At 48.4% G+C, this 26,620-nt stretch overlaps 14 protein-coding genes across 14 annotated transcripts; 8 read left to right on the top strand and 6 right to left on the bottom strand.

Moving 5' to 3' along the window:
- Nucleotides 1-106: 106 nt before the first annotated feature.
- ASPWEDRAFT_33228 (uncharacterized protein) lies at nucleotides 107-712 on the top strand (the record flags this gene model as incomplete). Its single annotated transcript, XM_040833747.1, has 3 exons — nucleotides 107-111; nucleotides 160-449; nucleotides 513-712. The coding sequence occupies 3 exons, from the start codon at nucleotides 107-109 to the stop codon at nucleotides 710-712; spliced, it is 495 nt and encodes a 164-aa protein (XP_040683703.1).
- A 194-nt stretch (nucleotides 713-906) lies between these two features.
- On the bottom strand, nucleotides 907-2,485 carry pgxB (putative extracellular exo-polygalacturonase; the record flags this gene model as incomplete). Its single annotated transcript, XM_040829102.1, has 5 exons — nucleotides 907-1,365; nucleotides 1,415-1,660; nucleotides 1,707-1,880; nucleotides 1,933-2,100; nucleotides 2,150-2,485. The coding sequence occupies 5 exons, from the start codon at nucleotides 2,483-2,485 to the stop codon at nucleotides 907-909; spliced, it is 1,383 nt and encodes a 460-aa protein (XP_040683702.1).
- Nucleotides 2,486-3,382: 897 nt separating this feature from the next.
- On the top strand, nucleotides 3,383-5,255 carry ASPWEDRAFT_33226 (CobW domain protein; the record flags this gene model as incomplete). Its single annotated transcript, XM_040833746.1, has 5 exons — nucleotides 3,383-3,493; nucleotides 3,540-3,628; nucleotides 3,674-3,964; nucleotides 4,033-4,482; nucleotides 4,532-5,255. The coding sequence occupies 5 exons, from the start codon at nucleotides 3,383-3,385 to the stop codon at nucleotides 5,253-5,255; spliced, it is 1,665 nt and encodes a 554-aa protein (XP_040683701.1).
- A 73-nt stretch (nucleotides 5,256-5,328) lies between these two features.
- Nucleotides 5,329-7,118, bottom strand: ASPWEDRAFT_177754 (cytochrome P450; the record flags this gene model as incomplete). The annotated part of the gene is made up of 4 exons (XM_040831710.1): nucleotides 5,329-5,943; nucleotides 5,994-6,378; nucleotides 6,430-6,875; nucleotides 6,924-7,118. The coding sequence occupies 4 exons, from the start codon at nucleotides 7,116-7,118 to the stop codon at nucleotides 5,329-5,331; spliced, it is 1,641 nt and encodes a 546-aa protein (XP_040683700.1).
- Nucleotides 7,119-7,697: 579 nt separating this feature from the next.
- Nucleotides 7,698-9,129, top strand: ASPWEDRAFT_144149 (SDR family oxidoreductase). The gene is made up of 3 exons (XM_040829461.1): nucleotides 7,698-8,264; nucleotides 8,313-8,706; nucleotides 8,758-9,129. Exons 1-3 carry the CDS (start codon nucleotides 7,931-7,933, stop codon nucleotides 9,032-9,034), a joined length of 1,005 nt encoding a protein of 334 aa, XP_040683699.1. The 5' UTR covers nucleotides 7,698-7,930; the 3' UTR covers nucleotides 9,035-9,129.
- Nucleotides 9,130-9,255: 126 nt separating this feature from the next.
- On the bottom strand, nucleotides 9,256-10,639 carry ASPWEDRAFT_165876 (lipase/thioesterase family protein). Its single transcript, XM_040829923.1, has 4 exons — nucleotides 10,307-10,639; nucleotides 10,113-10,258; nucleotides 9,473-10,059; nucleotides 9,256-9,423 (listed from the first exon to the last, which is right to left on the bottom strand). Exons 1-4 carry the CDS (start codon nucleotides 10,507-10,509, stop codon nucleotides 9,286-9,288), a joined length of 1,074 nt encoding a protein of 357 aa, XP_040683698.1. The 5' UTR covers nucleotides 10,510-10,639; the 3' UTR covers nucleotides 9,256-9,285.
- A 450-nt stretch (nucleotides 10,640-11,089) lies between these two features.
- On the top strand, nucleotides 11,090-12,547 carry ASPWEDRAFT_177751 (flavin-containing monooxygenase; the record flags this gene model as incomplete). The annotated part of the gene is made up of 1 exon (XM_040831709.1): nucleotides 11,090-12,547. One exon carries the CDS (start codon nucleotides 11,090-11,092, stop codon nucleotides 12,545-12,547), a length of 1,458 nt encoding a protein of 485 aa, XP_040683697.1.
- Nucleotides 12,548-12,623: 76 nt separating this feature from the next.
- Nucleotides 12,624-14,717, bottom strand: ASPWEDRAFT_33221 (putative MFS peptide transporter; the record flags this gene model as incomplete). The annotated part of the gene is made up of 7 exons (XM_040833745.1): nucleotides 12,624-13,092; nucleotides 13,160-13,373; nucleotides 13,424-13,578; nucleotides 13,623-13,991; nucleotides 14,038-14,260; nucleotides 14,311-14,427; nucleotides 14,474-14,717. The coding sequence occupies 7 exons, from the start codon at nucleotides 14,715-14,717 to the stop codon at nucleotides 12,624-12,626; spliced, it is 1,791 nt and encodes a 596-aa protein (XP_040683696.1).
- A 315-nt stretch (nucleotides 14,718-15,032) lies between these two features.
- Nucleotides 15,033-16,214, bottom strand: ASPWEDRAFT_46741 (flavin reductase family protein). The gene is made up of 2 exons (XM_040836836.1): nucleotides 15,835-16,214; nucleotides 15,033-15,762 (listed from the first exon to the last, which is right to left on the bottom strand). Exon 2 carries the CDS (start codon nucleotides 15,736-15,738, stop codon nucleotides 15,046-15,048), a length of 693 nt encoding a protein of 230 aa, XP_040683695.1. The 5' UTR covers nucleotides 15,739-15,762; nucleotides 15,835-16,214; the 3' UTR covers nucleotides 15,033-15,045.
- A 23-nt stretch (nucleotides 16,215-16,237) lies between these two features.
- ASPWEDRAFT_73382 (uncharacterized protein) lies at nucleotides 16,238-16,947 on the bottom strand (the record flags this gene model as incomplete). The annotated part of the gene is made up of 1 exon (XM_040839323.1): nucleotides 16,238-16,947. Exon 1 carries the CDS (start codon nucleotides 16,883-16,885, stop codon nucleotides 16,238-16,240), a length of 648 nt encoding a protein of 215 aa, XP_040683694.1. The 5' UTR covers nucleotides 16,886-16,947.
- Nucleotides 16,948-18,258: 1,311 nt separating this feature from the next.
- On the top strand, nucleotides 18,259-19,817 carry ASPWEDRAFT_165867 (UbiD family decarboxylase; the record flags this gene model as incomplete). The annotated part of the gene is made up of 2 exons (XM_040829922.1): nucleotides 18,259-19,224; nucleotides 19,284-19,817. 2 exons carry the CDS (start codon nucleotides 18,259-18,261, stop codon nucleotides 19,815-19,817), a joined length of 1,500 nt encoding a protein of 499 aa, XP_040683693.1.
- Nucleotides 19,818-20,282: 465 nt separating this feature from the next.
- On the top strand, nucleotides 20,283-22,681 carry ASPWEDRAFT_733793 (Zn(II)2Cys6 transcription factor; the record flags this gene model as incomplete). The annotated part of the gene is made up of 4 exons (XM_040839321.1): nucleotides 20,283-20,857; nucleotides 20,903-21,159; nucleotides 21,213-21,444; nucleotides 21,501-22,681. The coding sequence occupies 4 exons, from the start codon at nucleotides 20,283-20,285 to the stop codon at nucleotides 22,435-22,437; spliced, it is 2,001 nt and encodes a 666-aa protein (XP_040683692.1). The 3' UTR covers nucleotides 22,438-22,681.
- Nucleotides 22,682-22,808: 127 nt separating this feature from the next.
- ASPWEDRAFT_121925 (UbiX family flavin prenyltransferase) lies at nucleotides 22,809-23,516 on the top strand (the record flags this gene model as incomplete). Its single annotated transcript, XM_040829120.1, has 1 exon — nucleotides 22,809-23,516. One exon carries the CDS (start codon nucleotides 22,809-22,811, stop codon nucleotides 23,514-23,516), a length of 708 nt encoding a protein of 235 aa, XP_040683691.1.
- A 1,020-nt stretch (nucleotides 23,517-24,536) lies between these two features.
- Nucleotides 24,537-26,216, top strand: ASPWEDRAFT_177744 (putative extracellular lipase; the record flags this gene model as incomplete). The annotated part of the gene is made up of 1 exon (XM_040831708.1): nucleotides 24,537-26,216. One exon carries the CDS (start codon nucleotides 24,537-24,539, stop codon nucleotides 26,214-26,216), a length of 1,680 nt encoding a protein of 559 aa, XP_040683690.1.
- Nucleotides 26,217-26,620: the final 404 nt, after the last annotated feature.

The raw sequence follows: 26,620 nt of genomic DNA, 5'->3' as shown, positions 1-26,620 counted from the left end.
CCTAGATTTGGCCAACCTCGGTTGTCCACGTGCGCCGATCATCAACATTTAAGATGGACGATCCCAACAACTGGACATGACCAACTTCAACTTTCCGACAACCACCATGGCGTAAGTAGCCCTGATAGTTTTGAATCACAATCACTAATAATGCAATAGCTCTCTACTCACTACAATCGGCCTCCGTGCCGCCGACACACCAGTCCCCAACCACGCCGCCGCCTTTCTGATCGCCAACTGGTTCTTCGCATACGGCGTGCTGAGTACCCGCCCGGCCAAACGCTGGTATCGCCTCGACCACAACGTCGCTCCTCGGGAGGATCTCACCAAATATGGTGAGGCAGCCGTCCAGGCAGGAAAATTGAGCCGGAAGACGTTGAACCGACTCAAGCGACAAGAAGCGGCAAGCGCGAATGCCACCGAAGGATACACCTTGTTTGTTGCAGCGAGTATGTTTCTTGGGCTTCCCTTATTGCGAGCCATATCTATGGTTATGATACTAATGAAGACAGTCTTACTGGCTCTCCACACCAAACTCCCAAACGAAACTATTAACGGTATCGGGACATGGTATTCCCTCTCCCGACTGGTTTTTGCAGGGGTGTATCTCTGGGTCGAATCCGAGGGATTGAGCTTCATCCGATCTATTGCATGGTGGTCGGGAAATATCAGCTGTATAACGGCGATTGTGTTGGCAGGAAAGAGCCTGTAGATTTTCTTAATTTTTGGGATGATCTAATTTAGTGATGATGCAATTGATCCATGCAAGCTTTGTCGATCAGCGGGGTAACCGAGGTTGATGTTCAGGTACATCCTTGGAATACTTATCTACGAATATAAATTTGTTTTTCTTGGATTTGCTCAAGTCATATTGCCAAAGGAACTAGTATTTTACCCTTAAGCGTGCTAATGTACCAGATGTCCCAACCTCCTCGCCATCATTCGGTCGGAGACCGATCTCTTAGTCGTCGTGTTAGTCGTCGTATTAGATGACGACTGACAATCTACTCCAATGTCCCCCTTCAACCCATCACAGATAATCACTGGGGGGCTTCCAGCCGGACTGGTCAATGCAATATCTTCAAGATGAATATCTGAACAAACTGCATTGGGCGAACAGACCAAATCACCCACCACCTTGCCCTCTTTACCGGAAGAAGTGCCATAGATATTCTCAAATACGATGTTGGTGAAGTTCACCTGGGATGGGTACTTGGCGCATTCTTCTGTGTCCACATTGAAGTAGCACTGATCCAGGACGATGGGATTGTCGGTGTTCTCAATGTGGATGTTCTTATAGGTGATGTTGTTGATGCGACCATATCCGACATCCTGACCGGCCCATGCCTTGAGACGAGCGCCATTCTATATTGATCAGCTATGGGGTCTTGGAAGAATATTATGGTGGGATTACCTGTCCATTGAGCAAGGTAACATTTTCGATCCATGCATTTTCAATAATATCCATCACCCCCGAGTACTGTCCGATACTTCCCATACTGACGCCGTGGGTATTGTTGCACCACAAGTTCTGTACAAAGATATTGGTGGTATTCGGCTTTGGAGAGAAGCAGTCATCCCCAACGTCGACCCGGGTGTTGGTGACGGATAGACCGTCGACGTTAAGAGAGTCAAAGCCATCGGTGTTTTTGGGGAGGGCCTGCCACAGTTAATATTGCACAGGAAAAGGAAAAGGAAAGGCATACAGAAGCATTTGTCGAGAAGGCATTGATGAAGACATCGTCGAAAGAAACGTCCTTGGTGCGTACAAAAAAGTTGGTCCAGCAAGGCGAGTTGAGCTGGGTGATGCCCTCGACGGAGACTCTGGTTGCATTGTCTGTCATGAAGAGGATGGGTCGATAAAATGTGTTCTCGTCATCCTATTCTCAGTTTATATGGGCCATCCTAGATGACACCAGTCAAGATACGTACCAGAATCTCCTTGCCAGCAAACTCGTTATACCATCGTTGACCGTTGCCGTTCATGACGCCCGTGCCAAAGATTTTGATATCCTGTCCACCCCAGAGCCAGAACGTGATAGACTTTTGAAAGTCGAAGTAAAAGTTGTTTTCTTGCCAGTAGGAAACATCGTCAGTGAACTAAATCATCAGCCGTGCCCAGATAGAATTCACAATCAACACGGCATACCTTGAGTTCTCCATCCAACTGAACTTCAATGTCATCCAAAAAGGTCAGATCCAGCTTTGTCCCAATAACATATGTCTCTCCCTCTTTCAACATCAATCGTCCCCCGTGGTTGGCTTTCTTGATTCCCCAGAGGAAGTCCGATGAAATATCATCCGTGTCATTCTTCGAAGGGCGGATAGTGACTGTACGACGGTTTTGATGTTTACCGGAATGAGCTCCGATCTTCTTCAGACCGGCTGTATCGCTGGCTGGGATGACTCGGGCACCGGGGATGACACCATCGAAAGCGATGCTGCTGACGGTGCTTATGAATAGGGCAAGAGGGAGGAATTTCATGATGGCGGTAATGGTTGATGGACTATGGCCAGGAAAGAAGCCTTCTCCCTCTATTTATACCCATGATTCTTTCTCAGATGATTGCCATCTGGGCTTGCTGGGCAGAGGATAATTTCTCCGCCCGTAGGAATTGACAATTGGAGATGAAATAATCCGGGGTAGATAATCCCCACACGCAATCCCCAGATTATTTCATCATCTCTACATGGAACAGATATCTTCAATGCGGGGAGAGAAGATTATTCTCCAGATTCGAGGTGGTGCGATGTTTGGTCCTCTTTTGCCGGGGATAATTCCACCGTCTTGTGGTTGCGATGGAGAAGTTCCACCAATCAGTAGAGGTCCACTTGACAATGAGCTGAAAATATGAATCTCATAATATAAAATGACGAAAAAAAAAATTCGGTGAATGGGAATTTGTAGTTTCGTCTGATGGGATCATTTTTGCTGGCATTGTGTATAATAGTGGCAGGATAGTAGTCAACTATGGTATTATCCAACAAGGTGAATGGCACCAACTCCAATATACTTCGATGCTAGTCCAAACAGCGAATCAGACAGAATGCAATGATAATTTGCAGTCAGGATCAGAAACAAAATTGCTAATTCATTCCGTTGATTGACCATGATGAGGACCCTTGGCTGCTCAAAGTACCTTGAGGACATCGCGGTATAGTCCACTTCTCAGCCCACGTCCAATCACAGCAACGATTATTCCATGCATCCTGAAATAGCCCTAGGTCTTTATACATCATGAGCCTACCTTGGGGGTTGCATGGTGATGATGCCGTGAGTTGGCTGGGTTCATTAGGTTGCGTATAAATAGGTGTGTTTCTCGAGGTACTCGTCAGGGAGTAAGCACATTCTCCTGAAATCCATTTCATCAGAGCTTTGACCATGGTCATCAATTCGGGTACAGATTCAATTTCATATTCTGTCCCTGAGACACAATATGTCAAGCAACCGGAGACGAGACAGCTCCCCGTGACTCTCCTATCAGGGTTCCTGGTATGTCTCGACCCCCTTTCTCTCCAATCCCGACTAACAAGGACAGGGGAGTGGGAAAACAACTCTTCTCGAACACATTCTCAAATCTCCTGATCATGGTCTCCGAATCGCAGTCATTGTGAATGACATGAGCAAGTATGTTCTCCATCCGCCATGTCCTAGAATGAACTGACCAGTTAGGCTGAACGTTGACGCTGCCCTCATTACCCACCACAAGGTCTCCCAGACCAAAGAGAAGCTCATTCAACTTCAGAATGGTTGTATCTGTTGTACCCTGCGAGGCGATCTCCTCTCCGAGCTGGCCCACTTAACCAAACAAACCGAAGTCCAGTATGTGGTGATTGAGAGCACTGGAATAAGTGAGCCCATGCAGGTAGCCGAGACGTTCACGGCAGAGTTTAGTAAGGCCATGCTCGAGGTTGAGGGAATGGAGGAACAGGATGAGGATGATAAGAGAGTATTGGACGAGATGTATGTCCCGTTGTATTGCTTTCTTTTCCCTTCGGACAGTCATATGAGGCATGGTGCTGACTGAATAGTGTCAAAATGGGAGGATTGCATACCCTTGCCAAATTAGACACGACAGTGACGGTTATCGATGCTTTTAATCTTCTGTCCAACTTTGATACCACCGAGTTTCTTTCAGACCGATACGGGTCTAAGGAGATCATTCCCGAAGATGAGCGTACAATTTCCGACCTGATGGTCGATCAAATCGAATTTGCTGATGTCCTAATCATCAACAAGATCGAGACGGTGGATGAGACCACCCGGGGTAGGATCAAGCAGTTGCTCAACTTGCTCAACCCCGATGCCAAGGTTCTTGAGTCCAGCTACTCCAAGGTCGATGTCAAGCAGATCCTGGGAACAGGGCGGTTTGATTTCGTCAAGGCGGCTTCTGGGGCTGGGTGGTTGCGGAGCCTGCATGAGATGACCGTACAGGTGACAGGGAATGGGGAAAGAATGGCACCCAAGCCGGAGACATTGGAGTATGCTCCTCCCCGGATATTTGACTGAGGATATAGACTGACTGGCCAGATATGGAATTAACAACTTTGTCTATACGGCTCGCCGGCCATTCCAACCTCGCCGGCTGTTTGCCCTCCTACATGACAAATTTATTCTTCTTCAGAATGTAGAGGGAGCCGAAGAGGAGGAAGGTGACGAGGAGGACGAAGGTATGGAAGATGCAGAAGAAGAAGACGAGGATGAGGAGATTGAAGACTTTGACCAACCTGACCCCGCTGTCATCCTTTCCAACAAGCGATCCAGCCCCATCTTCCGTCCCATCCTCCGCTCCAAAGGCTTCTTCTGGATGGCAACCCGTCCTTATCAGTTTGGCGAATGGAGTCAAGCAGGAGGCATGCTGACTGTCGGATGTGGTGGCCCTTGGTTTACGGAGATCCCCGACGAACTATGGCCAGAGGATCCAGACGTCCGCCAGTCCATTGAGAATGATTTCCAGGAGCCCTGGGGCGATCGACGACAAGAGATTGTGTTTATCGGAGAAGGCATTGATGTTGATGGAATCACAGGGATGCTGAATGAATGCTTGTTGAACGACAAAGAGATGAAAGAGTGGGAGAAGGTGATGAAGAAGAAAAGGATGACGCGGACAGAGAAGGAGGCGAAAATGGGAGAGATTTGGGAGGATGGATGGGAGGAGTGGCCAGGTGTTGACGCGGAAGAAGAGGAAGAGGAGCAGACAGGGAAACACAAACATCGCATTAGCGAGCATCTAGGCCATCATCATCATCGGTAGTGCTCAGGGTCATTATCAAAAGTCATCAGTCATAATAATAAATACAGCAAAATGATGCCACACAATTAAATATCTACCACTCGTCCACTCTTGCCATCTTCAAATGCATTCCCTCCACGGGCTTCGTCGTGACAGCGCCACCAATATTAATCACCTGCTTGGGATCCTGCATCTCAAACTGAAACCGTCCCACAACCCCAGCCACCGCACATCGCAGCTCGGCCCTCGCAAAGTCCTTCCCAATACACGATCGCTGTCCGTGCAAAAAGGTGATCTGCGCAAAGTTGGTCGATGCGCCTCCGTTGTGATTGACAGAGGGTTGACCGGTCTTGTCGGTGTCGATCCATCGCTCGGGGATGAAATCCTCGCCCGTCTCGCCCCAGAATTCTGGGCTGCGGTTGATGGCGTATGGGCAGAGGATAATTTTAGTGCCTTTAGGGACATGTTTTCCTGCTACAGTGGTATCGCGGATGGATTCACGGATAGTTGAAGGGACAGTGGGATACAGCCGGAGGACTTCCTGACATACACCGTTGAGATAGGGCATGGATTCGAGGTCATTCCAGGTGATGGGGTGGTCTCCAGTGGGGATACGCTCGCGAATCTCAGCACGCAAATGACGTTGAGCTTCCGGGTTTTGGCAGAGGAGGTAACAGGTCCAGGTGAGGGCACTGGCAGTGGTCTCGTGCTACTTCTGTTAATATTCATTTTCAACAACAGCACAATTAACAAACTTACCCCCGCCGCCAGAAAGGTCAACATTTGGTCCACAAGTTCACTGTCGGAAAAGTCACCTCCGACCATCATCGTTCCGAGAATGTCAGCTTCAAGCTCCTTCGCAGTCGCCTTAGTAGCTGCGATAGACGCCTTTTTCTCTTGCACAATATCATTGCATAGAGCACGCAGGAACCCGGTCTCCTCAGCGACAACCTGGTTCAACCGCCAGGGAATCCTCTGTGCGATCCATTGGGGCAGAATAAAGTTGATGGCCAAAAAGACCAGCTTCTCCTTAGTGGGCTCGAGGATGGCGAGGAAACTGTCGGCGACCTTGTTGTTGAGGTTTTGCAGTGACTGAAAGTCACGGCCCATGGCAGCAGGGCCGATGATATCGAGAGTCAGGCGACTGTCTGGTCAGTATAAACGTTGGTATCGGGCGGAGGGGAGAAGAGAATACCTCGCCCACACGCTCATCTCGACCTTGCCAGCACCACTTTCTGGGCTTGTTCCTTCCATCGGATTTTGCTTCATTTCCTTCTCCAGCTCCTCCAACAGCAGGCCAGTCTTCTCCCACATGAGACAATACAAGGAACGGATATTCTTAATGTTGAACGCCGGGTTTAAAGCCTTACGCTGCTTCTTATGCATGCTACCTTCACTAAGAATCAATCCGAACCCAATAATACGGGCCAGGAAGTTGCGCACTCGTCCAGGCTTCTCAAAGTCATAGGTACGGGTGCTCATAATATCGAGGAGAGCCTGGTGGTTGGTGGCGAGGAGGTAGCTGCGGTTGATGAAATCACGGAAATGGATGAGTCCCTCATTGGGGACGGTTTTCATCCATTCCAAAGGCAGCCGACCCCGAGGATTGTCGAAGAGGGTTTTGAGATGGACGTTCAAGCCCTGCTTTGTATGAGTATGTTATGGCGATGAAGAATGATCGCAACTTACATTGACTTGAGGAAGATGACGCAAGGGGGTCACAAAGAAAGGATAGATCAAAACATCCCAGATTACTTTCAGGGCGAGATTGAAACCAAAGGCAGCGAATGCAACGGTGCGAAAGGCGTGATCGGAAAAGACCGTGTGTTGGAGAAGATAGCCCTCCACGGCAGAGAGGGCGGCGATACTCAGTAAACTGTCCATGTCGCACACAGTTTGCAGATTATCAAAGTTGTAGAAAAAGTTGCAACGTTGGACAAAGCATGTTGATATTATGATTACAGAGGGCGCACAATGACTTAATTATAAGGCTCCACCTGATCGGCAGTGGTGAACTTACGATGACGACCTCGGCAGCGTTAATTCATATGCATGGGGATTACCCCAGGGAATGAGTGCCTGATTATGGGACTAGATTTCGGATACTTGGTTTGTGATTTGCTGGTTTATCTGGTCTTCTCCAGATTTGCTCGTTGAATGCCAATATGAGGATATTTGTAGTTATTAACAACATCAGTATGTGGTATATACCTGACAAACGCAAAACAGGCACTACAGCTTAATAATAGGGTGGAAGTAAAAAAACTATAGCAACCCATCGCAATCAATCAGGATAAACTCCATTCATAAAGGCAGGCAGCAACGATACAATACATTCCATGTCGAATCTCAACAACTCAACGCACCTTTCATCTAGATCAGCATGTGAAAGGATCGACACGGCTAAATGACCCGGTCTAAATTTCCGGCATTAGCGAGACGAACCAAATCCATTTTTGGGATCGCCATGATGCTGAAGCCTTCCCCACCATGTTTTCGCAACGATTTCCTATTTGGTTTATGTATGGATCATGGAGAAGATGGAAGTTTGGATTCTCTCCATCTGTATCCACATGTTCGAACCTCGGCTGTGCGACTCCGCATCGTCGTCTTGGTCTTATTTAGTCTCACATCGTCGCAACAGTATGATCGTATTTTCAAGTGTATAATCATTTATCGTCTTAATTAACTTCATCATGTCTCTCGATAACTCTCTCCAGCTTGCCCGCCAATTCATCCAAACGGCTCTTTCGCACCTCCCCGAGCCTGCGCAACATGCTCTGCAAACTCCACTCGCACAAAAGACTATCACTGGTCTTGTCGCTCTGGGACTCTTGCGACAGATCAATAGTTCTTTGTCACACTGGTCGCTGAACAATTGGCAGCGCGCGCTTCCATGGAAGGGTGACAAAGAACTTGTCCTCATTACCGGTGGAAGCAGTGGTATTGGAAAGCAGATCGTGGAGGATCTGTCCAAGGCGGGAGTTCGCGTGGTGATTTTGGATATCCAGGATCCATCCTTCAAGCTGCGTATGTTGGTCACTCGTTAGGTGAGGAATCAAACTAACAAGCGAAAAGCCTCGAATGTCACATTCTATAAGACCGACATCACAAACTCAGCCGCCATCAAAACAGTCGCGGACCAGATCCGCGCCAACCAAGGCGAACCCACCGTCATTGTCAACAACGCTGGTGTGGGATACGATGGCACGATTCTTGATGAGCCCGAGGCTAAGATCCGCTTGACCTTCGAAGTTAACACTATGGCGCATTTCTGGACTGTCAGGGAGTTCTTGCCAAACATGATCAAAAACAACCACGGCCATATAATCACAGTGGCCAGTATGGCGAGCTTCGTGTCGCTGGGTGAGATGGCAGATTACTCGTGCTCCAAGGCGAGTGCATTGGCCTTCCACGAGGTGTTGAACCAGGAGTTGCGACACTGGTACGATGCTAGGAAGGTTCGAACCAGGTATTATTTCTGACGCTTATTCCCCATGAGCCTTTACTCATGAATTTGCAGTATCATCCACCCTCTCTGGGTCCGTACCCCTATGATCCAGCAGCTCTCCGATGCTGGAAAGGACTTCAAGCAGCCCATTATGACCCCCGAGCTGGTTTCGAACGCAGTCGTCAAGCAGATCCTTACACAGAGCAGTGGCCAGGTGATTCTTCCTGCCATGAACTCGAGTTATAGTCTGGTCAGGGCATTCCCGTCGTGGATGCAGGAAGGAGTTCGGGGGATTGGATCTGGGATTTTGAAGCACATGCGGAATGCGCAGCCAGATGCGCACTTGTAGACAAATGTTCATTGTGTGATGTATGATGTACTTTTTATATCCATGCTTGCCATTCTATTATGTGATTATTTGATTCTACTGTTCGTGTAGATAGGTTAATGAATACCCGATATACCAACTCATGTTGAATTTATACTACAAGTACATGTTTCTATGTGTCTGTTCTACAGTGTCATAATCTGTTTGTTAAATACACTCAATAAGTGATATTCAGTATTGATGTCCACATGAAATATACAACAGATCTACAATTACAACAGCTCTACCAGCCAGCTTTTGACCTTTCTCCCCTGCTCTGTCTCCGTCTTGTCACCCAAATACAAATTATAGATCGGAGCAACATGGCATTCTCGATATCCAACAAAGAACTCCAACTCCGGATATCCACCCTACAGACAGTCAGCCAGTCAAGTTCAAAGCATCGCATAACAAACATACCTTGAATTTGCCTACAAAATCCTCAATGATCGGCAACATGATCTCGTTCCCTCCAGCAGATACGAGAACCGAATCCACCGGGAAATCAGCGTACCACTCCGAGGGAGCCATCGAGAGATCAGTGTAGTTGTCTCTCTTTGTAGGACCGAGATAAGCACCTGCCCATGGCTTCGCAACACTCTCCGTAATCAAATCACCACCCGAGTAGATCACCTGGTCAGGGAACTCGGTGTCCATAGATGTCCAGGGAGAAATCAGCACTGCTCCCGCAAGATTCTCTGAGAGCACCAATGGTTCGATCTCCGGATGAGGATGAGCGAGATGGGAGAGGACTCCTCCAACCAGGTTTCCACCGGCAGAATCACCACCCAGCAGAATCTTAGATGGAGTGTGAGTGACGCTTTCGTTAATAACATAACGAAGACACTCGACTGCTTGACGGAGCTGGGTGGGATAGGTGCCGTGGGGAGCGAGGGTGTAGGTGAGGTTGAAGATAGCCAGCGATTTATTCTGAGCAGCAGCGGCGGCGATTAACTGTGCGAAAAAGCGATAGTAGCCCATGTTGGCTGGGAGGGAGAATCCTCCACCTGGTGTTGTTAGAAGACGTTTATATACATCTATCGATGAAGGGGATACACACCATGATACCAGATGAGCACATGGTCAGCCTTTCGATCACCAATCCAGTGACCGATGGCATTCTCGCCAATGTCGACAGACTGTGCCAACTGCTTCGTCTTGCTCATGTACTGCTCATACACTTTGTTTGTCGGTGGTGATACATATCTACCTGGGTCAGTCAAAAGCACATCTTCGAAGACAAGATAGACATACTGCAGCTGCTTTGGAGACAATCGCTTGGTGAGTCTTCTCATCACCGCATATCCCACATGCAGAAACAACGATTTGGCCTGCTTCTCGGATCGCCACAGCCCCGTGAGAAGCGCATAGAAGACCGTCCACCAGATGGAGGCGAGGGCGGGGAAGAGATCGAGTTTCTCCCAGGCGGAGAGCTGGACTTTCTTTGCGAGTTGCATGTTATCTTGCGTCGGTGGTTTCTGAATCTGTACGAGTTTGCGAGTTCCTCGGGAGATGATGCTATTTCAATGCTGGGTTGAGGATGTCGATCATTCGCAATGACTTCCTGTTTGGGAATTACCGAGGTCATCCAAACCCTCGGGCGAATGTGATGAAATCATCTGTTTTATTATCATTGATACTCTTTGATGCAGAGAGGATGAAGATTTTCCGATCGTGCGGTTGCTGATGTATAGGTGCATACATGCCGTTTTGGGCACACGTGTAGCGACAACGATCTGGTGCTGTAGCCTGTGCGACACGAACCACCCCGCATAGTATTGTTTTTGTTGAGATGGATTTCCAGCCATGCAAACGATCATATAATCGTCCTCAAATCCCATTCGCCCATTTTTGAAGTCCCCGTTTTTCCATTCTTGGTGGCCCATTTTTTTCTGCTGCTCCACCGCGTGCCGATCGCGCATACCGAGGACATGTGAACCGTTCAATGCAAGGATACTAAAATTCCTGGTTTATTTAACAACTGCAAGATAGCCATGTCTCATCTCCCCTTTGTCTTCTGTCTTATCCATCTTCACCATGTCTGAATTCGACGTTGTTATTGTTGGTGCTGGTATTTCCGGCATCAACGCCGCCTATCGCATCCAGAGCCAACTACCTCATCTTTCCTACGCCATCCTCGAGGCTCGCGATGCCATCGGTGGCACGTGGGATCTCTTCCGCTATCCTGGCATCCGCTCCGATTCGGATCTCTTCACTTTTGGCTTCGCCTGGAATCCCTGGTCCAAGGACAACCCCATTGCCGACGGCGCTTCCATCGCAAAATACGTGCGCAACACCGCTGCGGAATATGGCATCGACAAGCACATTCAGTTCCAGAATCGCCTGTTGGCTGCAGACTGGTCTACTTCAGACAACTCATGGACTCTAGCGGTCGATAACGACGGCGCTACTAAATCGTACAAGGCGCGCTTCGTTATCTTCGGCACAGGCTATTATGACTACCACCAGCCTCTCAAGGCCGACATTCCTGGCCTCGACAACTTCCAGGGCAAGCTCATCCACCCCCAATTCTGGCCCGAAGATCTCGACTACGAGAAGAAAAAGGTCGTCATCATCGGCAGTGGAGCGACGGCCATCACGCTGCTCCCCAAGATGGCTGAAAAGGCCGATCGCGTCACCATGCTCCAGCGCAGTCCGACGTACATTCTGTCCATGCCCAACCGCTCACGATCTCTTATGAGCTACTTCCTACCCAGCTCGTGGAATCGCAAATTCCAGCGCCTCACCTGGATCATCACCTCGCGCATCTTCTTCTTGTTCTGCCAGAGTTTCCCTACCCTTGCTCGGTTCATTCTTCGACTTTCTGTTAAGCCCCAGCTTCCGTCTCATGTCCCTCACGACCCGCACTTCAAGCCCCGTTACAACCCCTGGGAGCAGCGTCTCTGTGTCTGTCCCGATGGCGATTTCTTCAAGAGTCTACACACCGGCCGCGCAGACGTTCGAACCGACACAATAAAGCAGGTGACACCCCGCGGTATCGACCTCAACTCCGGCGATTCCCTCGACGCAGACATCATCGTGACCGCCACCGGTTTGCGACTGCAACTAGCGGGAGGTGCCTCAATCACCATTGATGGCGAGAAATACCGTCTACCAGAGAAATATCTCTGGAACGGTGTCATGGTGCAGGATCTCCCCAACGCCTCATTCGTGATCGGATACACCAACGCTTCGTGGACACTGGGTGCAGACGCCACTGCGCAAACTCTCTGCCGTCTCCTCAAGAATATGGAGAAGAACCACCAGGTCGCAGTCGTTCCCCGGTTGCACGATGACTCGGGGCTGCAGCAGCGCAAGCTGTTGAACCTCAACTCGACCTATGTGTCAGTAGCCGAGCAACAACTTCCCAGGGCAGCGGATCGGGGGCCGTGGCAACCACGCGACAACTACTTTTCGGATTACATGTTCTCGAAATACGGCAATATGAGTGAAAATCTGGAGACGGTGCCGGGGGATTTGAAAATCAAGGCCTAGTAATTGATTAACGACCATTTCATATTTCTTTCATATTTATGTAACTAGTTAGATGAGTACGGACTATTTATACCAATTATACTTGACTCTTGCTTTCACCACCACCACCACCTTCTTCATAATGACTCTGAGGAAGGTTATTCAACCGATCCTCCTCTCTATCCAGCTTATAATTCGTCGCCCAGAATCCAAACCCACCAACAAAGGCTAGAATTGCGACAACGGCATAATTCCACTCCAGCAGCGGATCTTCAGACAGACCCACCAGCGCCTGTCCAACAGCCGCCGAGATGGCGTTCATAAACAATGCGACAGCCTGCACGAGCGAGCGCATATTTTTCGGCGCCTTGGTGAATGCATACTCTAGGGATGTGATGGACGCGAAAATTTCCGAAATCCCACCAAAGACGTAAGGGATAGTCTGCACCCAGACGGAAATGGGACTGTACGAGTCGTATTCGTTGAGACAGTAATTGGCTTCCTTGCCGCAGGCACCCTTTTTGTAGATATAGTACTGGGTGACGGTTGCTGCAATCATTGACGATCTGTCCCAAACCTGTTAATATGTATAAAGTAACTGGGGTAGGGAGGGGTGTATGTGTGTATACTCACCCAGCCATGAAAAATCCGGCGGTGATACGTTTCAACGGGGTGAATTTGATTCCCCTTCGACGGAGGAATGGGTAGAAGAGGTGGTCCACGATGGGGATAAAGATGATGAGGGAGAGTGGGTTGAGGTTGGTGATGATGTCGTTGGGGACACCACCCAGGTGCATTGTTGCTGCTTGGGAGGTAAGGTTGTTTAACATTTGATTGTAGGAAAGCCCTGACGGAGATTAGTATATAGATACGCTGGAAAGGTAGATGGAGACATACAGTAAAGAGGGTACCAGAGAAAGACTTTGCAGGCTTTCAGTCCTCGACTGACCTCGTCCACCCATTCATCATCAAAGGTCATCCATTCAGGGCGAGAAGATCCGAGAACCGATGGTTTAACTGAGCCCCAGAATTCTGTCTCTCGTTTGTGGAATCTATCCAGTTAGTATACACTGAAAAACAGAGTAGGAAGACATACAATCTCATCGGGTTAATCGACCATCTTCCCTTCATCGCCAGCTTCCACAGTCTGAATGCCTGGGAATAAACAGATCCCGTCGGCTTGACGAGTTGATACCGATTGCGACAGATGAACAGGACAGCCGGACAGAAGCAAAACATGATAGTCGGCAGGAGGAATGAAAGCCAGAAGCCGACGTATCGTTCCGCATAGACCATGCTAATCTGACCAACCAGTGAACCGACGTTGATCATCATGTAAAAGTAGAGATAGATGCGCGAGATAGTAGCTGCCGGATCGACGATGATACGTTCTCCACTAGGGAGGGTTTTGACATACGGTCGTTCTTCTGGATACTGCTCTGCAATGAGGGCAGAGATGTTGGATCTGCGTCGATTAGTACGGGTTGAAGCAGGAAAAGGGAATTCCATACTTGAATCCACCTGTTCCAACACCCATAATAACCAATCCGATGGAGAAACAAGCAATCGATCCTCCAGGATGGGCGATGACGCTGGGAATAGCAGAGACAATGAGAATGGTGTGGCCGAGAAGAGCCACTGCAATGGAAAACATGATGGTGCGGAATCGACCCCAGTATTGGTCGGCCATAAAGGCGCCCAGAAGAGGCATCAGATACGACCAGAATTGGTTGACTTGGAAGTCAGCATCAGTTATCAATTATTATGTGAGGATGGAGTCTTACACAAAGTTAGTCCAGTCGATGCACGCTGGCCCATACCCAGGGCTCCTGGAACTGCATCATCGTAGCCAGCACCAGTGGACGAGCCATCAGGCAGAGGTCGTTGGATGAAGTTGACGACTGTTGATATCAGCACCATCCATCTGCGTGTCCTTTGATAACATACAAACAGCAGTCGTTCCATAATAGGAGAATCGCTCGCACAACTCGACAAATGCAATGGTAAACGCCGGCCAGGGAACCTTTCCAGCCACTCTGCGCAGCGTCCGTAATTCGTCCTCTGTGGGAAACTGTCCATCCGAGGTTTTCATCTCCATCGCCTCCTGACTGACCGAGACGGCTTTGATTTCCGCCTCGGCAGTTCTGGATTTGGCGATTTCCACCATCTCAGCGGGATTGGAGACGTCCATGTTGGCGACGAGAGACGGAGAGACCAAGATGGCTGGCGCTCGCCATCTTATACTGGGGAATACGATAGCTGGCACCGCTGGTAGCCGGACAGGTCAGACTGTTTGATTTGATGATAAAGTGACCATCGGCATACTCCGACTCGATCACGACAAAAACGAAGCCCTGAGCGTTGGACCAGTCGATATCAACTTGGCGTGCTTGGCTGGCGACTTTCCCCGCAGGCGAATGCAACGCTGCATCTTGGCCGCAGGCAATGAACAGGAATTAGAGATAGAGATAAGGTGTATTGGAGTCAGATGGATGCAACCTGATATCTATCGATATTAATCAAATCTTCGCCTGGTTTGCCTCTCGGTTCCTCCGCGCATTTCCCTCCAGCCCATACAGCGTATTCTCAGACATGCCCGGGATTTTCATCTCGAACGTATCCTTAATCACCGCGTACTGATAATATCCACAGCGCGCAATTGGCTTCGTCTTTGTCACATCCAGTAGTCCATCCGTCAACACCTCGTCCTTGATATGCACCGCAATCACCTTCCCAATCACCACATCCACCGTTCCCATAGGGGGATTGCCGGGCAACCGCACCGTCGAGTGATATTCACATTCAAACTTGACCGGCGACTCCTTCACCATTGGCGCATTGACTAGTTTTGCACTCTCCTTGGTCACCCCCGCGCGCGCAAACTCGTCCACGCCGTACGGAACCTGTTCGGCGGAGATATTCACTGCGTCGCGCAGATCCCACGTGGCGAGGTTCCACACAAACTGCCCCGTTTGCTCGGCATTGATCACCGTGTCTTTACGCACTCCTTCTACCGTCTGGTTCGACGAGAACATCACATATGGTGGGTCAAAGGTGAGGTTGTTGAATTGGCTGTATGGGGCCAAGTTGGACTGGCCCGAGGCATTCTGAGTGGAGATCCACCCGATCGGGCGGGGGACCACACATGCCTGATTTGGTTTATCAGCAATGATCATATAGGATGAGGAAGGGTCAGACCTTGAAAGGGTCATGGGGGAGGTTATGGTCAGTGGTGCCAGGTTGGTAAAACATGTTGTATTGATTCAATGATGGATGATGATGATGCAGCGTCCTATACTGAGCTTCCCCAGTCTTATATAACCCATCTCTCCCTGCCGAGATCCGAAGCCGACGTGCCCCGAGCTGTCAATCGGCTATTGTGCCGTGGATATATATAAGATCTACAGTGGAGGATTCGAATCAGTTGCACTATCGTCGACCATTGCAACTAGGCTCTGCAGATCATCGGCAGTGTTCATAATACTTTATGCTCTGATATTTGGACACTGCATGATAGTTGATATGCAGCCGGTGGTACTGTAATGCAATCATACCAATTCACTATACGCAATTAACACATTCTTTGTAGTCTGGTGGCTGTTGGTGCCTGGATTCCTACAGAATATAGACAAACGGCCTTGAAGACAAAGTCATTCATTGTAGAAATGGAATACAAAGACATCAGTCCATGAAAAATAAAGAAAGTAAAAATCAAACATCGATGGTTATTTCACTCTGAGCAACAAATCCAAAAGCTGACAACGTCTTGAAAAGTAGGATAAAAAAGTGAAGCCTCGCTTCACCATGACAAAGCCAACTAATGTTATCTTTCGTCATCCTCTTTCCATCAAACATTTCTTTCCTTGTCTGACGAACAACGCTAACCTGAAATCCTCCGATCGCTCTTGTCTCAAACGCGGTATTGATGCCTTTTGCTGCAAATTCAAACGGCAGATGAGACTGGTATCGGTCCACCACAATCCGGAGGGTGGGAACCAAGGCTTCATCTCCACTGGTTTCTGATTTCGCGAGCTCGAAGTTGATATCTTTGAATGGTATCTTGTGGCGCTTTAGGACTGCCTTGAAATCTTGAATGAGCTCTTCGTCTCGCGCCGCGGTGCCGATGACCTCGTAAAGGTGCGCATTATCGTCTGGTGGTGTGATGACGATAGTAGGTATCGGGTAGGGATATGTGTTGAAACGTTTGATCAAAGCGTTGTATAAACTGTTTGGTTTGATCTTTTTGACTTGCGGTGTGTACCGGGATGACTTTGGGAGCTTGAAGGTATTGATAGTGTCGAAGGTTGGTTTCGGGGCTTTCAGTGTGGATGAAGATGAGATACTACCGTTTGAAGACATGCTGTTTGAAGATTCAGTGATATTAGGAGGTAGGTCTGTAGGTCTCGTGTATAGGGACGGAGGGTGTAAGAGAAGAAATGGATATGGCGAGAAGAGCTGGAGGCTGTCTTATATACTGGGCTCTAGGCATCCAAACCTCCATTTTCTGGTAGGGATAGACATTATTATCAACAGGCAGATGTAAATCAGTGTTTCCTATATCTGTAGAACCACACAAGGCCGGATTAAGCTTTGTTCTGTAGGCAACAAAATGTGATAGCAAATTGACGTAAATATGATTTAGGGTATAACCTTTTTCAATGAAGACTTCACGGATATTTGAAAACATGATGATAGCTCAGACAATGGAATCAATATCCGATAAGCCCCCGTATCACTAAGGAGCTCGATTTGCCTTGCAGAACATCTCAGGTTGATCCTATTCAAGCTGATTCGAACTCTTGTCAGGTGGAAGATCAACAGCAAAGGATATGAGGTATTATATCGTCGCTAGAGCGACGATACTAGGTGAAGGTATTTCACAATCAATTTCTGGAAAGCCTTGAGAGACTGGGCTGGCCTGGGAGGGTAGTCGCCTGCTAGGTTTATCTGCAAGATGGCTATTAGCGATGGACGATGAGAATGCCTTGATTGATCATTCTGAGCCAGAGCTGGGAGATACCAGATGATACTATCTCTCAAGACTCACAAGAGTAATTTAGAAATGAATGATCGTCCAGAGCTGCAGGGTAGATCTAGCCCTATGCCCTTGCCCCAGACCCTACCTTTCTCTTTTCGGTCGACGTGCAAAAAACCCACTAGGTACAAGTGTGTAGGTGCATATTGTTTCAGTATCTCCTATGTATCAGGCTTCTAAACTTGTGGTTCATTGCATTATTCAGGTGAGATTAATGCAAAAGGTTTGGGGCATATCGTGCTACTCGGCCCAGTCGAGGAATATTCGGCGTGAGTTTATATCAAATCAACACTATTTACAGAGCAGCATGCTCAAGATACACACCCCTGATCCGAGCTATCCGCCAACATGTGCTTGTCCATGTATTCCTTGTTTTGGCCATCCCGAAGATCAACGTCAGTGGCCCACTCTGATACAGCGCCCCGAGCTCCGAAGTGCGAGATCCGAGACCCCGAAGCAGCTTGGGTCAATTGATCGTCAAGTGTCCACTGCGAGCCTGAATCCCTGCTGCATATCAATCTTGCTGGAACAGTATCCGAATTTGTTCTAGAAGTGATTTTTCCGAGAGACCCGTGGAGGAATATAAAATTATCCCTGGATCCTTGTCATCGAGGCCAATCTAGCATCTATCAAACCGATCTACATCCTGACAATCCTATACTCAACCCCAGTTATTCCTGACATCTCTTTTAACAAAATGTCTGCTGAGCCAGCACATCTCTGCTTCCGCTCCTTCGTGGAAGCCCTTGCAACGGACAACGATTTGGTGGAAATCAACACCCCAATCGACCCCAACCTCGAAGCGGCCGCCATCACCCGACGTGTCTGTGAGACCGACGATAAGGCACCGCTCTTCAACAACCTTATTGGTATGAAGGGTGGGCTGTTCCGGATTCTTGGTGCTCCCGCATCGCTCAGAAAAGGTGCTGGAGACCGCTATGGCCGGTTGGCAAGACATCTCGCCCTTCCTCCTACGGCATCGATGCGCGAGATTCTCGACAAGATGTTGAGCGCAAGTAGCCTGCCACCCATTCCTCCAAACGTTGTTTCGACCGGTCCATGTAAGGAAAATGTTTTGGAGGAGCCAGAGATTGATTTGACCCAATTGCCTGTACCGATGATCCATAAAGACGATGGTGGAAAGTACATCCAAACCTATGGAATGCACATTGTCCAATCACCTGATGGCGAATGGACAAATTGGTCTATTGCACGGGCTATGGTTCACGATGAAAAACATCTGGCTGGATTGGTCATCCAGCCTCAGCACATTTGGCAGATCCACCAGCTGTGGAAGAAGGAGGGTCGGGATGTCCCTTGGGCATTGGCATTCGGTGTTCCCCCAGCTGCAATTATGGCATCGAGTATGCCCATCCCAGACGGGGTCACTGAGGCAGGCTATGTGGGTGCCATGACGGGATCTGCTCTCGACCTTGTCAAGTGTGACACGAACGGTCTCTATGTTCCCGCTAATTCGGAGATTGTTCTTGAGGGAACATTGTCTATCACTGAGACGGCGCCGGAGGGCCCTTTTGGTGAGATGCATGGATATGTCTTTCCTGGTGACACGCATCCCTGGCCCAAGTACAAGGTCAACCGTATTACCTACCGCAACAACCCCATTCTGCCTATGTCTGCCTGTGGACGATTGACGGATGAGACTGTAAGCAGAAGGCCTTGATTCATCTAATCCTCGTCAGCTAACAATTTTTTTTTTCAAAGCATACCATGATCGGATCCCTTGCTGCCGCGGAAATTAGGAAGATCTGCCAACAACACGACCTGCCAATCACCGACGCATTTGCCCCGTTCGAATCCCAGGTTACCTGGGTCGCCCTCCGTGTCGATACTGCCAAACTGCGCGAACTCAAGACCGACAGCCAGGACTTCCGCAAGAAGATCGGTGACCTCATCTTCAACGTCAAGGCGGGCTATACAATCCATCGTTTGGTGCTTGTTGGCGATGACATCGACGTTTATAATGGCAAGGACGTGATGTGGGCATTTTCAACTCGCTGCCGACCAGGAATGGACGAGACTCTTTTCGACGATGTGCGTGGATTCCCTCTCGTACCGTACATGTCGCATGGAAGCGGATCACCGGTTCAAGGTGGCAAGATTGTTTCGGATGCGCTGCTTCCAGTTGAGTACACGACTGGTAGAAACTGGGTGCCGGCGGACTTTGAGAATTCGTATCCAGAGGAGGTGAAGCGTAAGGTGTTGGACAAGTGGGAAGATATGGGATTCAGTGCATAAATTGGCACTCTTTAGTTTCTTTCTTTTTCATTTAAGTAGAATTCTGACTGTACTATACAATTTATAAACCAATCTTTACACTTAATGTGTTGTTCCGAACTACTTACTATATATCTGGAATAGACTTGAATTATACACTACTATTAATATTAACCTAGCAAAACCCATCATTAATAGATATCGCGCTTTTAATACTAGTAATTAATTTGATGGAACCCAAAAGACCTCCAAATATGCTAGGTACCTATGGCAATATGGTATCCAGAACTGACTCTTGTGCGTAAACACTGGTGCCCCAGGCATACATACCCGTCACATGACCATGTGGGATCCCCACATGTTGGCAAAGGAAGATCATCGACATCATGACGGGTCAATATTTAAAAATACTCGGAACTGAAAGTATTTAATATTAAAAGTGCCATTAGAATGAAAGCCATTGAATACAGACTCAGCTAGCCAACCATGGACAATCATCCAAGCCAACAGGAAATCGACCGCGTCCTCCGGCTCAAGCGGAAGCAGCGTGAAACCAAGGCCTGTTATCCTTGTCGCCAGCGAAAGGTCAAATGTGATGGTTCGCAGCCATGTCGAACTTGTCAGAAAAGAAACCATCCGCATATCTGCACCTATGATCTGCCAGCGCGTTCGGGACGTAGCAATGCTACACGTGGGACAAATCACACCGAGCCTGTGGTACACCCCGACGGGAATTGGAGGGCTGCATCTGTCCAAAGTATCTCGTCTCCTGGACCTCAGCTTCAGCCTCAGTCTCAATCTGAAAGCATTCTGAATAATCCCAGTCAGCAGCCGTCATCTGATGGCATGGATAAGGAATACATCTTTGCCGGCGATAACTCGGTTGTTTCTATTCTTCGTCTGCGCACGCAGGATGCCAACGGGTCGATGGCCCATGAACTCGGATCGGTTCTTGGTTTACAAAATACCTACAATAGTTACCCATTTATGGACTCGAGAACGCCTCAAGAACGGTGGGCGGCGCTGTTACAGATTCTACCCCAGCGAAATGAGGTGCTGAAGTGAGTTCGAAGAACATCATGTGTAGATCACTTCTAACATCTTAGATACTTTCACTTTTATCGCACATCTGCCTATCCCTTTAATCCAATCTTAGTTGATATTGATCGATTTGAATCCGATCTTTGCGGCTATCTCAATGCCCTCGCGGCCGGGGAACTGCGGGATGCGAATTGCGTATCGGATCGATGGGCAACTGACAAATCTATTGGACACATCAGCTTACTACTGGCTACCCTGGCTTCAGGGGTTCATTTTTCAGATATTGAACATCCACATCGGTCAGAGCTGGGTCAGGAATTTGGTATGTACATGGAACTTTCCAAGGGTCTTTTTAGCACATGCTTACACGAGCAGCCCGTCGATCTTTTCAAGCCCTGCGCTTGGCAAACTTTCTTTTTAGACCCTCAATGGACATAATACAGTCGCTATTGATTCTAGGGAACACCCTCCAGAATAATGGACAGTCAGATGCTGCATGGGCGTTACTGGGAACAACTGTGCGACTGGCCCAGACGCTTGGGTTGCACACGGAGAAGAGCATATCACACTGGCCAGACTGTGTCAAATCGAAGGCAAAAACTCTATGGTACCTTATTTTCCAACTTTTTCATATTGGGGGATAATAAATTAATTGACGGCCAGGTTTACGATTGTCTGGCAGGACAGTTTGCTATGCCTCTGCTACGATCGGCCTCCCGTCGTTTCAACAAAAGGCTGGAGGCCTGACGCGACGATATCTTCACGATTCGGCTTGTCATACACGGACATCATGCACTATATCTGTCGCCTCGGGATTGAAACTATTTTATCAGAAGAATTTGAATCGAATGGAATCAGTCGATCCCTCGATGCGTTGGCTACCTTGGACAGTGTTTACGGGCGAGCTCAGCCCCATCTCATTGCCCAAGAAAACTGTAGGACATTGCATCAAAACCTAGAGCACCTGGCACTCAAAATGCACCTTTCTCTCGCTGTTTCTGTACTGTGTCGCCCAGCCATCAAACAGTCTCAACTCCGTGACGCACAGTACGATGTGTTACGCACCAGAGCCAAGGGAAGTTTGATTGATGCGTCCAAGGCGTTTCTCAACTTCCAAACACTAAGTATAGTCCCATTAAGGACGTGGTCAATGGTCCATACGGTTCTCAGCTCTACATTGCTTCTTTGTCTCTGGGAGGAGACTCGAAATGATCCCGAGTGTTTTGAACTGCAGCAACGAGTGATTGAGGTGTTTTCCACGACGGAAGTCGGCGCCAGTGAATCGAATTCAACAACACCCAACGGGCAATGGTTGTCAGAAAGACACATCCGGGCGCTGGTGACTCTCCGTAATGCAGTGCGAAGTGCATTGGATCAACAAAGGGAGGACTTGACCGACACTACTCAACCCAATCTTGAACCTTACCCAATGTTTGGGTATGAGCCCCACCTGTCTCAGAGAAATGATCATACTGACTCTGATAGAATACCGAATACGCTTATGGAAGGAGATCCTTTCGGGGTGTCTCCCATCTCGTATCTTGACTCGATTATGAATATTCCAATGTTTGATCTTTCCCAGGAGACTGGATTCCCATAACTTCTATTCTTGGATTGAATATTCCGAACAATATTGAACTCTGGTCCCACCACAAAATCGGCTTCTTTGCCGACATGATCCCGGCAGTTCGGGTTCGGACCCTCGGGCCCTCGGACATCTCGGAATCGGCGATCAATGAGATATCCTTGAAAGCAATTGTTGATCCTACACAAACGATCCGAGAAAAAATGACGAGAACAAAAAAGGTCTCCGCAGGCAATTTTAAAAACCTTATTGACGCCACATAAAAGGATAAATACTCGATTGATTCGTTTTCGTTTGCTCAGAGATTATCACAACCATCTGCTCTTCACCATTCCTCAGCGATCTACATCTATCAACCACAAAACTGGTCAAATAATAACATTGAGATGTTGAACTCTTTCTTCTCCGGCACTGTTACTCCTCACTCCATCGGTCAATCACCCAGTCCGTCCGAAATGAGCGCCGACCACCATTCTGAACCCCCCGTCACTGCTAATCCCGCACCGCATCCCAACCCACAACCAAGACGCCGCCGGATCGTGGTAGCCATGACAGGGGCCACTGGCGCCATCCTAGGAATCAAATGTCTTATTGCCCTTCGCCGACTAAATGTGGAAACACACCTCGTGATGAGCAAATGGGCCGAGGCAACGATCAAATACGAGACGGACTACCATCCCTCTAATGTCAAGGCCCTCGCCGATCATGTTCACAACATCAACGATATGGCAGCACCGATTTCCAGCGGCTCTTTCCGAGCAGATGGCATGATTGTGGTACCTTGCAGCATGAAAACGCTGGCTGCCATCCATTCTGGATTCTGCGACGATCTGATCTCCCGAACAGCCGATGTGATGCTCAAAGAGCGACGACGCTTAGTGCTAGTGGCCAGAGAGACACCCTTGAGTGAAATTCATCTACGCAACATGTTGGAGATTACAAGAGCTGGTGCTATCATCTTTCCTCCTGTCCCGGCGTTCTATATCAAGGCTGCTGGGATAGAAGAGCTCGCTGATCAGAGTGTTGGAAGGATGTTGGATTTGTTTGATTTGGATACGGGGGAGTTTGAACGGTGGAATGGGTGGAATAATTAATTTCAGTGATTATTTGAGGAGTTTGGTGTTTATAAATCGCATGTGTTTGATAGACTACGAATTAATATCAATAGACATACTTATTGGATGACAAAATGTTGCAGCCTATTTCTGTTTGTCGACCGTTCGAATTTAAAACCATACTATTAAGAGCTACTTTAATTAACCCACTATATTTACGAGTTCCTGCACCTGGCAAGAAGAAGTTTGTTAGAGTGCGCTGCACTTGGGGATGCCATGTATTTCAATGTCACATGCAGTAAGCATAACCATCGTTACATTGCATGTATCAAACCACCACAACATGACAGTAACATGACTCACATAAGACAGTACTAGTGACCTGCAATGATCCAAAAGCAGCAAAATCCTCGACCACTACTCAACCGTCCTGCATTTATTCACTCCGGTTCTGCCATATTATTGGCTGTGCAATATAAACCTTCTAATTCCCCGCGCGATCGACAGGCCAGAATGCGGGGATTCTTCTATACCGCCAACTAAACCCCCGAACGACAACAAGCACCTGACCACATCATCACCTCGGCTCATGCGTTGAAAAATGCATCCTGACTGTGATTCCAAAGATCACTGTTGATTATTCGATGTCTTCCGAGACAATCCGAGTCAGGTTGAAGGAAGGACTCAGTCACAGACATTATCAACGCGGAATTCCACAAGCATACAATGACAGTCAAATTGATAATGTGTAGCTAAATGAAATAGCCGGATGAGGAGACGCCGCCTGATCCGTGATAGCCCGGTTATTCCTCCGTAGTCGAAATGTGATACTATTGCTTTTTTTTTTTTTTTTTTTTCCCCCTCCAACAGATCATGATCGGAACTAGCTAGTCACTCCTAGTCTTAGTTGATCACAGTAAACACTCTATTAAAATTTCATCCCTAAAGCCATGTCTGTCTCTGGACCGAGGAAACACATGCCTCAGTCCATGAAATGATATATATCGTGATACTTGCTGGGCGTAATGCGTCCAGGCATGAACACCGCGTCCACACACCATGAGGCCATTCACTTTTCTCCTCCTCCTCCCCCTCACTTTGGCAGCCCCCGCCAAACGTGATTCTCCCAGCGTCACCATCGCTTCTCCTGCGGCAACCATCGTTGGCTCATCGGCTTTGAATATCGACAGTTTCAATGGAATCCCGTTTGCTCAACAGCCCACCGGATCGCTCCGCCTGAAACCTCCCCAGCCCCTGCAGTCATCATTAGGGACCATCTCTGCGACAGGAATAGCCAAATCATGTCCTCAGTTCTTCTTCTCGACCAACAACAGCGAGTTCCCTGGGTCTGTTGTGGGGGAACTGGCAAATATCCCTCTCTTTCAACATGTCACCAATGCAGGCGAGGATTGCCTCACTCTCAATATCCGTCGTCCAGCGGGGACCAAACCGGATGCAAAACTGCCAGTACTAGTCTGGATATTTGGCGGCGGGTTCGAGTTGGGTTCTACGACCATGTATGACGGGGGGCCAATTGTTTCTTCTTCAGTGGATCTGGACATGCCTGTCGTGTTTGTGGCGATCAACTATCGCGTTGGAGGATTTGGATTCCTTGCTGGCTCTGAGATACTCGCTGATGGCGCTTCCAACTTGGGGCTGTTGGATCAACGTCTCGCGCTGGAATGGGTGGCGGATAATATTGAAGCGTTTGGAGGAGACCCGAACAAAACAGTCATCTGGGGCGAAAGTGCAGGTTCGATCAGTGTCTTCGACCAGATGGCGATGTATGATGGCGATATCAATTACAAGGGCTCGCCTTTATTCCGTGGAGCGATCATGGATTCCGGCAGTGTGGTTCCAGCTGAGAAGGTCGATGGGAAGAAAGGCCAGGAAGTATATGATGCGGTCGTTGCCTATGCTGGGTGTTCATCTCAAAAGGATACACTGGAATGTCTGCGAGGGCTGGAGTATACTGACTTCCTCAACGCTGTCAACTCAGTGCCTGGTATCTTGAGTTATCATTCTGTGGCTCTGTCCTATCTTCCCCGACCCGATGGAAAGGTTCTCACGCAATCTCCCGATCTACTGGCTGAAGCAGGAAAATATGCATCGGTTCCTTTTATTGTCGGGGATCAAGAGGACGAGGGAACTATATTTGCCCTCTTCCAATCCAACATCACTACGACGGATGAGATAGTGGACTATCTGTCTAGTATTTTCTTCTACGAAGCCAGCCGCTCAACACTCGAAGAATTGGTGGCAACCTACAAAGATATTTCCGAGGATGGATCTCCTTTCCGCACTAGTAACCTGAACAACTGGTACCCGCAGTATAAACGTCTTGCTGCCATCCTGGGTGACTTGACCTTCACTATCACACGGCGAATCTTCCTCTCTGTCGCCAATAAGGTCAAGCCTGATGTCCCCTCGTGGTCGTATCTCTCCTCATACGACCATGGAACCCCGATTCTGGGTACATTCCATGGAAGTGACCTTTTACAAGTTTTCTACGGAATTTTGCCTAACTACGCGTCTCGGTCCATTCATACATACTACCTCAGTTTTGTGTACGAACTCGATCCGAACGCAAAGCGCGGAGAATTTATGGAGTGGCCGCAGTGGAGTGAAGGGAGTGAGTTAATGAACTTCTTCGCGGACAAGGGGGAATTGATCAAAGATGACTTCCGCAATGATACGTATGCACTTCTGCAGAGTAATATCGAGTCGTTTTATATATAGGCTGTGGACCGCCGCCATCTTGTCACATACTACAGGATGATACCCTACATACATAAGTTCCAACCATCTTAATTAATTCTCAAAATCCACGAATAAATTCATGCCCGCCAATTCGCCGTCCCCTGTCGTCTATCCAAGCGATGCCGAATAACCAGCGGCAAACATGTGCCTGACATGGCCATCTAACAATGGATGCATCTAGATTGACTAAATCTATCGGGGGGTATAATGAGCAATTTAAATCGTGGTGCTACATGAAAAAGCAAAACCAGCTTCAATCCACCCCGCTCAAGCCCACAAAGCTGCAGCTGAAATTAAATCTTCTCCTGCACATGCAACCGTCCCTTGCAAAGAACAACAACGCCAGCATCGTCCATTCGCCAATTCCAAACATGCAGCTTCAT

Source organism: Aspergillus wentii (assembly GCF_001890725.1).
Source record: "Aspergillus wentii DTO 134E9 unplaced genomic scaffold ASPWEscaffold_10, whole genome shotgun sequence".
NCBI lineage: Eukaryota > Fungi > Ascomycota > Eurotiomycetes > Eurotiales > Aspergillaceae > Aspergillus > Aspergillus wentii.
Note: the sequence above shows the minus strand (reverse complement) of the source record. Positions and strands in the feature narration are given on the sequence as shown.

Bases quoted from the DNA above. Each gene is read 5' to 3' on its own strand.
- ASPWEDRAFT_144149 (XM_040829461.1), top strand. From the start codon at position 7,931: ATGTCTCTCGATAACTCTCTCCAGCTTGCCCGCCAATTCATCCAAACG. The intron at 8,265-8,312 runs GTATGTTGGTCA...ACAAGCGAAAAG, and splicing joins GGATCCATCCTTCAAGCTGC to CCTCGAATGTCACATTCTAT. The intron at 8,707-8,757 runs GTATTATTTCTG...ATGAATTTGCAG, and splicing joins GCTAGGAAGGTTCGAACCAG to TATCATCCACCCTCTCTGGG.
- ASPWEDRAFT_165876 (XM_040829923.1), bottom strand. From the start codon at position 10,509: ATGCAACTCGCAAAGAAAGTCCAGCTCTCCGCCTGGGAGAAACTCGAT. The intron at 10,060-10,112 runs GTGTGTATCCCC...TAACAACACCAG, and splicing joins TGTGCTCATCTGGTATCATG to GTGGAGGATTCTCCCTCCCA. The intron at 9,424-9,472 runs GTATGTTTGTTA...GACTGTCTGTAG, and splicing joins ATTTTGTAGGCAAATTCAAG to GGTGGATATCCGGAGTTGGA.
- ASPWEDRAFT_46741 (XM_040836836.1), bottom strand. From the start codon at position 15,738: ATGACCCTTTCAAGGTCTGACCCTTCCTCATCCTATATGATCATTGCT.